The sequence below is a fragment of the Cryptomeria japonica genome, chromosome 1, assembly GCF_030272615.1.
Source record: "Cryptomeria japonica chromosome 1, Sugi_1.0, whole genome shotgun sequence".
In the NCBI taxonomy this organism is placed as follows: Eukaryota; Viridiplantae; Streptophyta; class Pinopsida; order Cupressales; family Cupressaceae; genus Cryptomeria; species Cryptomeria japonica.
Genome location: NC_081405.1, coordinates 652985645 through 652999947, shown reverse-complemented (window position 1 = coordinate 652999947; position 14303 = coordinate 652985645). Strand labels below are relative to the sequence as shown.

General features: G+C 31.7%; 1 protein-coding gene across 2 annotated transcripts; it reads left to right on the top strand.

The window, feature by feature from the left end:
• Nucleotides 1-2634: 2634 nt before the first annotated feature.
• Nucleotides 2635-7454, top strand: LOC131050469 (protein-tyrosine-phosphatase MKP1). 2 transcript variants are annotated; one of them, XM_057984656.2, is made up of 4 exons: nucleotides 2635-2753; nucleotides 3306-3521; nucleotides 5243-5290; nucleotides 5500-7454. In XM_057984656.2, exon 4 carries the CDS (start codon nucleotides 5751-5753, stop codon nucleotides 7371-7373), a length of 1623 nt encoding a protein of 540 aa, XP_057840639.2. In that variant the 5' UTR covers nucleotides 2635-2753; nucleotides 3306-3521; nucleotides 5243-5290; nucleotides 5500-5750; the 3' UTR covers nucleotides 7374-7454. The 2 variants fall into 2 exon arrangements, with proteins under 2 accessions (XP_057840639.2, XP_059063649.1); XM_059207666.1 differs by lacking the exon at nucleotides 2635-2753 and having other exon boundaries at nucleotides 2769-3521.
• Nucleotides 7455-14303: the final 6849 nt, after the last annotated feature.

Genomic DNA, 14303 nt, shown 5'->3' with positions numbered 1-14303 from the left:
AGTAACACATTAGCGAGAAAGTGGAGATAAATATATAGATTATAGAAATATTTAATCATACATAGCCTCAAGATAAAAATTTGTATTTCATATAAGATCATCTTGGTTGAGACCAAGGCCATTATGGTTGAGGCATAAAATATGATCCAATTTCTAAGTTATTAAGAAGATTAGAGAACATGGATTTGTATCAGTGGCCCAAGATGGTAGTATAAGAGAAACTAGATAGAAGGAAGAGCAAGTGGATGAACAAGTGGGGTATTAGCATAAGAAGAGTACCCCAATAACAAAGGGAAAATAAAAACATATGTGCAAGAAAAATTTAAAGAAAACACATGGATAAGGCACTTGGAGGAAAAGACCATACTATTTCAAACATTTCAATCCCACATATGACCATAGACAAAAGAACTACAATGAGTGGGAATAAAATGGAATGAATGAAAGTTAATGGTTAAGTTAAGATCTAATTCACATCAATTTAGATGTGAAGCTAGAAGATGGATGATACCTAGAGAAGAGTGGGTAGATAGAAGATGTCATTATTGCACTCAAGAGGTGGTCGAGACAGAATGACATTACATCAATGTTATCCTTACAAGAATATTCAATTCGATTACATTGAGATACTAAATGTGAGCACCTTTAATAACATGTTCGAGGAAGAAAAGAACAAAATTTGCCAATTTTTTTATCAAGATACACAATAGAAGATCTAAGATAGAGAACACAAATAAGTTAAGTAGGTGGGTGTTGTTGATCTTTTATTTGTGGGATTTTTGTGATTATACACTTTGTTGGCTATCTGTGCACCCTATAGGCTATTTAGCCTCGTGGAAATTATTAAAGATATTCATTCATTGAATCATCAATCACACTTATGCAATTACATTTTTATAAAACTTGTTATCAACCACTCTTCATATCCTAGCAATTTGCATCCACAATCCACACAAGACAAAATTGACTTATATTTTTGGAGGTTTGTGTTGAAGTAGTTAGATTAGGATTTAGTTTAATTTCAATTTAATTTTCAAGTTCATTTATTTCTAATTTATTTATTTGATTGCTTACTAATGAGAATTAAATTTAATATTTAATTTAAGTTAAAGAATTATAGAAATGATGAATACTAAAATAAATTTAAAACTTAAAATTTATGTGTATTTGTATTATATAAAATAATTAAATAAAAATATATGATTTTATTAATGAATGCTCAAATTTATTATTCCTAAAAATTATTTAAATGATAATACTTATTATACTTGATGGTAAAGATCCCCTCATATTGTACTACGTTAGCTATCTATGTCTTTTAGACTTTGAGGGTGTGCCTTCTTGCCACCTAAAATTATATTTTAAGATAATTTAAAAAGTTAAATTTTCTTATTCGTTACAAATTAGTGTCGTATTCAAAATAATTTCATTAATTTATTTTATTTTATTTTTTGTTTCTCTTTAAAAAATTGTTTTCTCTAAACGCATGTTTTAATTTCAAAATATAATAATACAAGACTTTATATCAAACCCCATATCCATTAAAGACATGAGATTTAAATTGAAATCACATGAAATATAAATAAAATAAAAATCATTTTCCAAATTAAAAAATATACATTATTTTTATAAAGGCAAAGCACAAATGCATACTTTATATTAATAATTGGATATAAAAGTTGCATAATAGAAAATATAAGACAAAATGAGCTAGATCCTCTTGTAGCTCAAACTGAAAAGATTCAACAAAAGAAGACCAACCAGATACTAACTAAGAGAGCCATGCTCAACCTAAGAAACTATTTGCATCCTTCAGCACCTAAAAAGGGGACTACCTTAGAGAGCATTCTCGATTTGATAAGCTATTTGGTACCCCAAAAAATAGAGATTAGAGACCCTAAGACTAGAGCATAAGAGAATTATAGATGATTACAAAATTCAGAAGCTAGCCAAAAATGACAAAGAGCTACTCCATATGGCATTAAAGAAAAGGCAAAGAGTACTAATTATCTAGAGAATTGGTCAACTCCTTATCGGTTTTATCCATCTGCTCAGCATTTTCCCCAAATTTGAAGCCTGCAAAACATCCTTTTGGAACCCCTATTATCTTTTCCACTCCATGAACCATTTCCACCCTCGGGAGATGTGGTTAATGGAGCACTAATTGATACACATAATAGAAAATGTCTAAAAATAACTCATTTTTAAAGATCTTGCAATTGTTACATTCAAGAACAATTTTCATGACATTATAAATACTGACATAACCGAACTTTTTCTTTAAAAATTTTCTTTAAAAAAATTAATATTATTATTAATAATATTGAAAGATGTTCAATAATCCATAAACACTTTCATATACTATTACTATTTTTTTTAAATCTAATATTCTAAAAAACATAGAAAATAAAAAATTATAAGAACAATTTTTTAAAACAAAATTTCCTTTTCCATTGTCCACTACATTCTTGTCAAACACTCTACTTTAAGTTCTTAATACGTTCTTAAGAAGAAGAGAATTTTATTCTTCATCTATACTAAAAATGAAAAATACTTTTATTGACCAGTATTTATCTTTGACTGTTTACCTAAATAGTATTGAATGATCTGTTATTCTGTTAAGGAAATGGAGAATAGTTAATGGGGGACGGTGGACCCAACAGCCATGAGAATCCTTCCCGTCAAAGTTGGATAAATGCTTGGAAGTTTCGGGCTAACGTACGTTTCACTCAATAGTAAATTGTTTTGGGAAGGTATGCACTTGTTGACGTTAAGTTTCTTCTAAATTTATTGTCCGCATTATCTCTCTATTTTGGTCTTCTCTGCTATGAGTTCATTTCTGAAAACGTCTCTATTTATTTGTTCAACTTTCTATTTATTCCTTCCACCCTGTAAAACTTGGAATTTCTATGTATAGATTGTTTTCCCTTATAAATTTGGTTGTCAAACGTAATGTTTGACAAAATGTACAGTTTGTTATGTATATAATGTCCTCCAGGTTTGAAGACTCTTTGAATACACAGGCTAGTTCGTTTCAGCTTTGTAATCTTTCAACGTTTCTGGAAAATATAGATTCGTTTATTCCGTCTGTAGTGTATTTTGATTTTAAAGAATCTTTCTTTCCAAAAAATTGTTGAAGTTAAGTTTCTTGAAAATTTCCGGAAAATATCTGTTCGTTTCTTCCGTCTGTAGTCTATTTTGATTTTAAAGACTCTCTCTTTCTAGAAAAAACTTTGTTGAAGTTAAGTTTCTTGAAAATTTCCGTTCTTTTACGCATTTATTTTCGCTTGACAAGCTTTTTCCAGCTTTTACGGCTGGTCTTCTGCATACTCGGCCTCTTTTTTCATCCAATTAGGTTTTTTTCTGGAAATTTCGGTGTGCTTCGGTATTATTTTCCCCTTTCGACAAACTGAAAGCAAAATTCTTGTTCGACGCAAATGAAGAAAGCTTACCACGAATCAAGTTTGTAAATTTGCGCTGAAAATCTGGCTGCTGGCTAACTTCTTCGAGGCATGAATTCAGTAAGTTTGGGAAATTTACTGCACTTTCTATTTACGTATGCAAGGTCTCCGATTTATGCATATTTTCTCATTAATCATATGCGCAGATATTGAATTGCAGCAATTAGATTTACAGTAGCAGTTTTGTAGTGTCAATATGGTTTCTTTCTCCTCCAGTAGAAGTAAGTTTGGTATAATCTGTGCAAGTGATTTTATGAAATCGCAAAATCTTTTCTACTCAATATTTAAACTTAAAACACTCTTTATGCTTTGCATTTATACATTAATCTGAAAATTTCGGCTTCCAGATTGTTTTAGCGAAAGCTGGACGATCATTTTAGCTTTTTTATGAATGAGTTCCCTGGTATTCGATGGAAATTTACTAGTTTCGACCCTCTCCTAAAAACTATTAACTCAGTCTTAATGTATAACAGAAAAAACGTTGAAGACATGAAATTTCTTTCAATCTAAAAATAGCAAACAGTTGAAGGCATGAAATTTCTGGAGTTAATTTCTGGTTTTACAGGTAGAGTTTCCTGGTATTCGATGGAAATTTACTAGTTTCGACTCTCTTGTAAAAAAATATTAACTCAGTCTTAATCTATAAGAGAAAAAACGTTGAAGACATGATGAAATTTCTTTCAAGATAAAAATAGCAATCAGTTGAATAGATGAAATTTCTTTTACGTTAAGAATGAGTTCATAATTTAGTGAAGAGTCTCCTGGTATTCGATGGAAAATTACTAGCTTCGGCCCTCTTAACATATGAATTTGGTCTTAATTTAAAAATAGGAAAAATAGCAGAGCCTCCAGATTTTACCACAGATATTTGTTATTTATTTTGGTTTGATTACTAGATTCCATTTTTTTATTTTGAAATCAGTAAAAATTAATCACAGGGCAAACGTTAAAGACAAGAAATTTCAGGAGTTCGCCATAATAGATTGAATATGTTTGGATTTGACTGCTATGAGAATAAGATCACACAGTCAAGTCCAGAAAAAAAATTGTGTTTGAGCAACATCTCTAGAATTTAGAACAGAGATCGTCTTATTAAATTTTGGTCGGACAGTTAGTATCTTATGAATGAACAGTTTCATAGTATACAATGAAATTCTCTTAGTCTATTTATCCTCCTCTTGAAAATATGCACTAACCAATCTTTCTAGAAATTAAAAAAACGGTCAGAGACAGGAAATTTCCGGAATTCATGATAATAGACCGAATGTTTTTGGATTTGACTTTGATTGACTAAGAATAAAAATATTTACTGTTTTTATATTTGCAAGCATCGTCTCCAGATTTCACCACGGATATTGTGTTATTAATTTTGGTTTGATTACTAGTTTTCACTTTTTTTATTGTGAAATCAGCAAATATTATTCACAGAAAAACAGTTAAAAGACGAGAAATTTCAAGAGTTAATCGTAAAAGATTGAATGTTTTTGGAGTTGTCCAGTCAAATCCAGAAACATTGAAGGAAAAAATGTATTCGATCAACATTTCCATAATTTAGCACAGAGATGAATGAAGAGTCTCCCGGTATACGATAAAATTTGCCTAGTCTTCTTTATCCTCTTGAGAAATATGCACTGAATTTACTTCTTTTTTTTTTTTTTTCACAAGCAGCATCTCAAGATTTTAGCACAGAATCGTGTTATTAAATTTTAGTTTGGCAGACAGCGTCTTATGAATGAACCTCTCGACTTTTGAATGACGTGAAATATTCTTCTTGTTCGCAGGATGATGGAAAACTACATCTAAATCTCTTGGAGAAAAGTTTGTTGAAGGTAAGAATTCTTAATTGACCTATTTTCTCGCCTTGAAAATTGAAGATTCAGAGAAAAAATAGCACATTGAGCTCAAGTTCACAACAATTGTTGCAGTAGAGAAGCTTTATGCGTGAGATGTGAAAAGGAATATTTATTTATTTTGATCTTTCAAGGCAATGCACTCAAATTGTGGCCTAACTATGTAAGACACCAAATTCTTGGCGCAGCTGTCGAGGAATTCTACATCATGCATAAACAACTGTTGGAGGAATTGACCTTGACAATTACATCTTAATTATTGAAGGAATTATTTGAATCCTCCAAAAAGTAAAATTCCCTTATTCTCTTCTCTTAGTCCTCTACAACCCTGCAAGCTGTGTTCTTCCACTAGTTGTGAATGGGCTTAGTCTAACTCAGAAAACAATAGCTGAATGTTCATTGGAAATTCAGCAGAGCAAGAAGGTAGTATTTAAATTTCATGGAAGAAAATTGCACGGGGGCGGAAGACGCTAAAAGAGATAGCCAATATCCTAACACAATTAGGGAATCTGCCTCTGAGTCCTCATCAAGTTCTACAGCTCCAACAGCAGGTCCTGTAAATTTTTGTAGCATCCATTCATCTGGGAAGATTGCAGAATCGACATCAACTATATCTCAAGGGCTCTGCATTCCAGTCAACCCCCGGTCAAGGCAGATTATGAAGGCCAGATCATCTCGACCACCTTTGCAGCCTCTTTCAATCAAAAGGAGGTATTTGGAAGAATGGCCTGAAGCGGGATCTGATGACATTGGAGAATCAACACAGTGTACAACACATGGGAGTAAAAAAGATGTAAGGAAGCTACTAGATGGTTCAGATAGCAGAATTGAGTTGGGATCACTTCACAGGGATGCTAAGCCAACAGAGTTTAAGCTAGAAAGGGATAAATTTGCATTCTCTAATAAGGAATGTTCAAGAATTACTGAGCACATCTATCTGGGCAGTGATGTAGCAGCCAAAAACAGAGAGATTCTCCGTCAAAATGGTATAACTCATATTCTTAATTGTGTGGGTTTTGTATGTCTCGAGTATTTCAAGACAGATTTACTATACAAGACATTGTGGCTACAAGACAAGCCCTTGGAAGATATAACAAGCATACTGTATGATGTGTTTGATTATTTTGAGGAGGTAAGAGAACAAGGATGGAGAGTGTTTGTGCATTGTTTCAAGGGAATTTCTCGATCAAGCTCCCTGGTAATTGCATATCTCATGTGGAGTAAAGGTCTGAGCTTTGTAGACGCATTTCTGTTTGTGAAAGCAGCTCGAGGTATCACAAATCCCAACATAGGCTTTCTTAGCCAGTTATCAGAGTACCAGAAGAGAATGCATGCTACGCCACTGAACCCAAAATCTCTGCCAAGGATGTACAGAATGGCTCCATATTCTTCATATGCTCCACTACATTTGGTTCCAAAATCAGTTGATCATCCCGCTCCAGATGCATTGGACTCTAGAGGTGCTTTTATTGTACACATGCCATCTACAATTTATGTCTGGATTGGAAACAGTTGCAACCTTTTCATGAAAAGGAAGGCAGAGACTGCTGCTTTGCAACTTGTAAGGTATGAGAAAGCTCAGGATTCAATTGTTGTTATAAGAGAAGGGCATGAAGAGGATGAATTCATGGATACCCTTTCAAAAGCGCCTCATTTATCAGATGACTATCACATATCGGAGACTAAAACATCAGGGAATAATTTGCAGGGATCTTGCTCGGGTAAAATTCATGTTGATCCAGCAAGCGGGGATAGATTTAGTGTTGCATACAAGAGGGTAGAATCATATAATCTAGATTTTGAAATTTTTGGAAGAGCAATAGAACGAGGTGTTATGCCTCCATTTTCATTCTCAGGACCAGAAACCGAAATACATCTTCCAGAAAGAGAAATTGGGTGGAGTATATCGCCATCCAAATTTGTTTCTGGTAATGTGAAAGACCTTGTTACATTCAACAAAACAGGAAGTGACATGTTTGCTTCAGAATTGGATGCACAAAATGATGACAAAGCTGCTCACATGGAGACAGAACTTTTGTTTTCAGGTACTTCAAAATCTTAATTTTCTCCTAATCATTCTCATGCCTCAATAACTTCAGATTCTAGAACTAACTCAAAGTCTTTTTCATTGTTTCTTCTTTCATTTCTTTCATCACCGAATTTTCTGTTGTGTCTCCATTTTTGTCAATTCAAATTTTTGGGAAGCCTCTGTCTGATTCATCAAATTTTCTTGAGAATTTACAAAGTCAATTTTCATTTCTATCCGAATAACCTCATTTGTTTTGGGTTCAACACAAAGGAAAATAATTCACCATCTCCTGAGATATCTGCATTACTCAAACTTTAAGAGAAATATGAATAGAACCTTCGGTTCATTCTCGTAACCCTCAAGAAGAAGATGACTGTCTCATAATTTAAATGGAGAGAATCAACAGAAAAGTCCAGAAAGCAACAACCCTACTCAAAATTAAGAGATTTGGCATGATAAAAAAATGTAAGGCAGAGAAGCAGTTTAAAAATTCAACTGTATACCATGCAAGTTCTAATTTTTATATAGATATATAGATACAAATCTTATTTTATAAATCTGTATTAGTCTCTTTAACATAGGAACAAGAGTGCATGCATTTTGAATTTGGATATACTTCTTTGTAAATAATGATGTATTTTTATTGATGGGCTCGATTAATTCTCTCCAACATTATATTATAGAGTATTTAAATCGCTCATAGTTCATATTAATATATGCATATCGTTTTTCAATATGTGAGGAGAAATTCCGGGAAAATAGTTACTAGCGAAACCTACGATTCACTAATGATTGAAAATTATTACAAATAAATACAATTTTTATCCTTTTGATTTAAATTTTATATATCATTTATATGAAATATTATTTCAATAAATGTAATTAAGATGAGAAGAGGATTAGATAAAAATGTACAAAATGAAGTTTAAATAGAATAGAAAATTTATATCTGAACAATATCTTTGTTATATAATTTTTTTAAGCAAGATTTTTTTAATTTACATCAATTATTTTTAAGTTAAGTATGATTTCTTTTGGTTTTTTATTAAAATTTATGGTTAAATTATCAAGAAAAGCATACGTTTCTTCATAATGAAATTAATTTCTTATGCTTCCTTTCTAGATGCAATAAAAACCATGATATTTGTTTCACTCCACCATGAATATTATACAATGACCTTTAAGTAATAAGATAACAATTTAATTTTACATAAAAATGATATCATCTAAAATAGAAGAATAATTATGATTATATACTATATACAGAATACAAATTATCTATATTCTATAAATTATGGTAAAAGAATCAAACTCCTCTATGTAGTAGGAGAAAAAAAAGAACCTTATTTATCACTATTAGTGATATCAATATTCTTTTTTGAATATTTGCAAAGCTAATAAGGTAGATACCCACTTGCCTCCACTCCTTTTATTATAGCCTCAAATGCTTGATAGTATATATCATGATTTATTTTTTCCTTGATATCTTTTGATGGGTGTTTTCACATTAATTGATGAATCTTTTATAAATATGTAATTTGTTATTTGATACTATATTGTTTTCTAGACAATGCAAATCTAATTTTGACAATATGTTCAATAGTCTTAACATATTGAAAGAAAGTATAATATATTAAGTTGAAAAGATGTTCATCTATTTACTAAATTACCAAATTTAACTAGTAATGGGGTGCTCCAAAAAAATACATATATTTAGGGCAAGTCCCCATGCTAGGTGGCCCCATGGATAGTAAAATCACTGCGTATTTTTATGCAAACCTCTTAAATCATTTTATGAATGAAATTATTAGTAATATTTCTTGCAAATAAAACTTGTAGGCAAATAAAAAGGAGACGAAAAAATGGTGAAGCCACGTGTCATTTTTTCTTAATAAGAAGTCGCTACTCCTTCCCCCTCCCCCACTTTTTTCAAAGCTTATTTTCAATTTTTAAGTAGCAGCTGCTCCACCAAAATAGGGATAGATTTCAATTTATCCTTTTTTGTAATTAAAATTTTACATGGGAACACTCTAGCTACTTAAATTTAAATAGAAAATGTTCATAAGCAGTTCCATGGTGACATGGGGTTAGGCATCTCTCTTTTTTTTGTATTTTTGAGAATTATTATTTAGAAAGAGTGAGAAAAATGTAAATCGCAATATCAATGTCTTTCTTGTATTGGTAGAATATTAATTTATCAAAAAAATTTATCATCATATATTATACATTAATTGTTTTCTTGGATTTTTTACATTTACCAAGAGGATAAGATTCAAATAAATCTATAAAGAAGCATTTCATGTTCACTGAGAATGGTAATTTATTAATAAATAAATAAAAACAGGTTATAGGTTTAAAGGGTGTTTAGATGCAAGGCATTGTCATTGCCATGAAATTGATCATCAAGAAATCAATGTATTGGCCCCTAAATAGATATGGTAAGGAATAAGATTAGGTTTCATTGTTTAAAAATACATAAACAATAGAAAATATCTCACCTATTTAATATATTTGTTTGACAAATTTAGTGTGAAACCCTCTACTTCTAATTCCTTTCCTAGTATCTAGAGTGTTTAAGAGATAGTTAATCATCTTATTAGAGTTCATGACGCATTCTCTAGATGTAATGGTTTATTTTATTGTTTTAGATCTATTTGGTGGAATTTGTACTGCTAAATTTTAATATTATAAGGATATTAATGAGTTTAAAGACAATTTTGATAGGGATAAATTAAAAACATAAAGATTTTTAAAAAATAAAAAACCATTCTCTTTATTAGCTTCTCATAAGAGAACTTTGTGAGTGTTGAGTAAAGAACCATTTTATTTTTAAATTTTAAATTTTATATGAATTTCACATTTAGCAATTAAATTCCAAATATGTTCCAAATTTATTTAATATTAATATAGAGAAAATGTATAGCATACTAACCAACACTTGAGATATGATTTTAAATTTTAACAATTTGAATATTAATGCTAAGATTTGTTGGCATTATGGATGAATTGATTATGTGTTGCATTGATGTTTTGTCATTGATGTCAACACTATTGGTATTATGGATGTGTTGCATTAGTTTTGTCATTGATGTCAACACTTATCCTTCTGGAGATCTACATTGTTGATTTGGCACTATGGTTATATTGGTTTACTATTGAACCGACACATTGTGTTCATTGGCAAGTTCAGTGACATATGCACAGTCACAGGTATATTGTTCACCAACAAGTTATATGGTTCACCGGCATAGATGATGACTTGTTATCATCTGGAGATCATTTGATTATGTCGAAGACATGGTTTGGATACTTGGTTTTGGTGTTTTGGTTATTGGTCTAATCCATTGACATATTTGTTGCTACTGACAGATTGGTCTAGGTTATGGATCGATATGCGTTATCTATTCCAGATCAGCATGACACATTATGGAGATGATTTATTGATTGAATATTGTATTAATTCTATTGAGCCGACATGATGCATTGCATCAAGACTTATTTTTAATTGATTTAATTGTAATATTCTTAGTGAGTTGACCTACACATTTGGTCTTATGTTTTGTATATATGTAAGATCTCATTTGTGAGATGAGAGACAAGGATAAGGTTATTGTAACATGGTATGTGTGAATATTGAAGATCATATGAGCAAACCATAGAGAAGGTTCAAGGAAGGTTTGAAGGTGTTTATCAGAGCTTAACCGATACTGAATCTAGCATTGGAGATGTTATTTTGAGCTATACATTATTCTAGGATTTAACCATCCTATTGTAGTCATTGCGACTCCCATTTGAGCAGTGTGCTCTAGGTGGTTGGCCTTTCTGCATGTACAGACCCCATTTGTATACACATACTATCTGCAGTAGTATCATCTGATTATGGGTAAGTTTTCCCATCATGGTTTTTCCCCTTACAAGGTTTCCACGTCAAAATCTTTGTGTTATGTGTTGTGGATGTTGTTTCTCTTTCTCTTTTATGCATTAAGTTTCACCGGTATTGATATTAACTGCTAATCTATTAACCGACATTAAGTTTTGTTTACCGGTATTAAGTATCAAGTTTGTTTAAGTTATAACTGGGTTGAAATTCATTGACAACTTATTCACCCTGCCCCCCATCTCAGTTGCCCTTATGGTTCCTAAAACTTGGTATCAGAGCTAAGTCCTCTTTTTGCAAAAGCCTAACAGCTTGAGGAGATCCTATGGCAACTAACATTTTCAGGAAGGACAATCCTAAACTTGATGGAACTAACTAAGGTATATGGAAGATCAAAATGGAGACACATCTGAATTGCATTGGAAGAGACATATGGGAAGTTACAAAGAATGGCTATGTTGGTCCTACTCTGAATCAACCTAATCCACCAACATTGGGTAAAGATCAAGAAAATGATTGCAAAGAAAGAGAAGCACTTTTGAGCATATTATCATATCAACAAATCATGGGATTATTAGACCGGTCTACTGCTAAAGCTATTTGGGATAAATTGGAGACATTGAATGAAGGAGATACCACTGTCAAAATTGTAAAACTAGAATGTTACCAGGTTAGGTATGAAAATTTGAAAATGGAAGAAGATGAAAAAATTTCTTCTTTTATGGAAAGATTTAATGAAATTGTTTTAGGAAAACAATTTTGTGGAGGATCCTTAAGTGAAGATGAAATGATTTCTAAATTTTTAAGAGCTTTGCCACCGGCGTACAAAATGAAAGTAATTGCTATTAATGAGTTGAGAACAATGCCTAATACATCAGTATCTAGAGATACCTTTGTTGGAAAACTTTCAGCGTTTGAGCTTAAGGAATTTGGTCATGTTGCTACAATTAAGATAGATTTAGCATTCAGAGCATCATCATCTGCAACATCATCATCATCATCTGACAAATCTGATTGGAAAGCACTTTTGCAAAAGAACTTGAAGATATCAGACGGGAAAATGAAGAAGTGGAAGAACTTGAAGCACTATTTGAAAGGAAAATGCCTAAAGGTCCAGTTGGAAGTAAGTATGAAGGTAAAGCACCGTTTAAATGTTTTAATTGCAATAAAGTTGGTCATATAGCATCTAGATGTCCTGATAGACATGCAAGATTGAGAGAGGAAGTTAAAAGAACATATAAGCCTAACCCTGAATATCAAAGATACATATTTAAGAAGAACATAGATAAATCTTATTACTATGCTGATGAAGGAGTTACAAATGATTTTTGATGAAGAACCAGCAGACAATGGATGGGATTTTGTTGCAATAAAAGAAGATTAACTGGAACCTATTGTCCCACCGGTAGAGCAAGCCCTGGCAGCTAAAATTAAAGAAAAAGATGAATGGATCATTGATAGTGGAAGTTCACATCATATGATTGGTGATAAAAGTAAATTCTTATCTTTTCAAGAATATAGTGGAGGTCTAGTAAGATTTGGCGATGATAAAGCTTGTTTAATAAAAGGAAAAGGCACTATATCTTTGGATGGTAAGCTAAATACTGATGATGTTTATTATGTTGAAGGTTTGAAGAATAAACTTTTGAGTGTTGGTCAATTAGTTGAAAAGGGATTTCAGTTACAATTCAAGAATGGTAAATGCAAAATCATGAATAGAACTAGATTGGAGATTGCAACCGGTAATCAGACTAAAGGTAATATCTTTCATTTGAATAATAGTGATAAGACATGTTTGATTGCACACATTGATGAAAGTTGGTTATGGCATAAGAGACTTTGTCATGTGAATTTTGATTTCATTGTAAAGATCGGTTCAACTAATGCAGTAAGGGATTTACCTAAGATTGTGAAACCTCATAATCTAGTATGTAAGGAATGTCAAATGGGAAAGCAATTTAGAAAAACCTTTAAGAGTATTTCTGAGAAATCCAATAATGTTCTTGATTTAATTCTTACTAACTTGTGTGGTTCGGAAAGAACAAGAAGTCTACAGGGAGATAGATACTTTATGCTAATTATTGATGATTATTCTAGAATGTGTTGGGTTACTTTCCTCAGGGAGAAAACAAAAAATTTGGAAAATTCAAGTTATACAAGGCAATGGTAGAGAATGAAACCGATAAGAAAATCAAATGTTTGAGATCTGATCAAGGAGGAGAATTTACATCTAAGGAATTTAATACATTCTGTGAAGTGAATGGAATCAAAAGACAACTATCAGCACCTTGGACACCTCAACAGAATGGAATTATGGAAAGGAAGAACAAAAAAATTCTGGAAGCAGCTAGAAGCATGATATTGGAAGCAAATATACCTCATGTGTATTGGAGAGAAGCATTGAATACAATGGTTTACACTTTCAACAAATTTCACATCAAAGGTGAAACCAGTAAGACCCCTTATGAACTATGGTTTGGTAATACTCCTACTCTTAAATACTTTAGAATATTTGGAAGCAAATGCTATATTAGGAGAGATGAGTATGTTGGTAAATTTGATCCTAGAAGTGATGAAGGAATATTTCTTGGTTATTCATCTAAGAGCAAGGCATATAGATGTTTTAATAAAATATTGCAAAAGATCATTGAAAGTGCTAATGTGAAGATAGATGAACACTTTAGAGGAAATTCAAGGTCTGTAGATTTTGAACAGGAAGTTGAGATGATCATAAATGAACCTATACAGAGTGCATCGGTATAGAATGTGGATCCAGTCACACCGACATCATCAGGGAATTCCATAGTGACTAAAGAATAGCAGCATGTGAATAAACCCAGGTATGTAAGACTGAATCACTCAAAAAATCAGATAATTGGGAATAAGTATCAACGTGTTATGACAAGAGGAAGACTGTAAAATGAAGAGGTATACTTAATTTCTCAAATTGAACTAGCGTCTGTTATTGAAGCATGTCAAGATGAACATTGGATAAAAGCAATAGAAGATGAATTAGAACAAATTGAAAAGAATAATACATAGACATTAGTTCCCTAACCTAAAGACAAAAATGTAATTGGAACTAA

Excerpts from the sequence above, each read along its gene's own strand:
- LOC131050469 (XM_057984656.2), top strand. The coding sequence starts at position 5,751 with ATGGAAGAAAATTGCACGGGGGCGGAAGACGCTAAAAGAGATAGCCAA.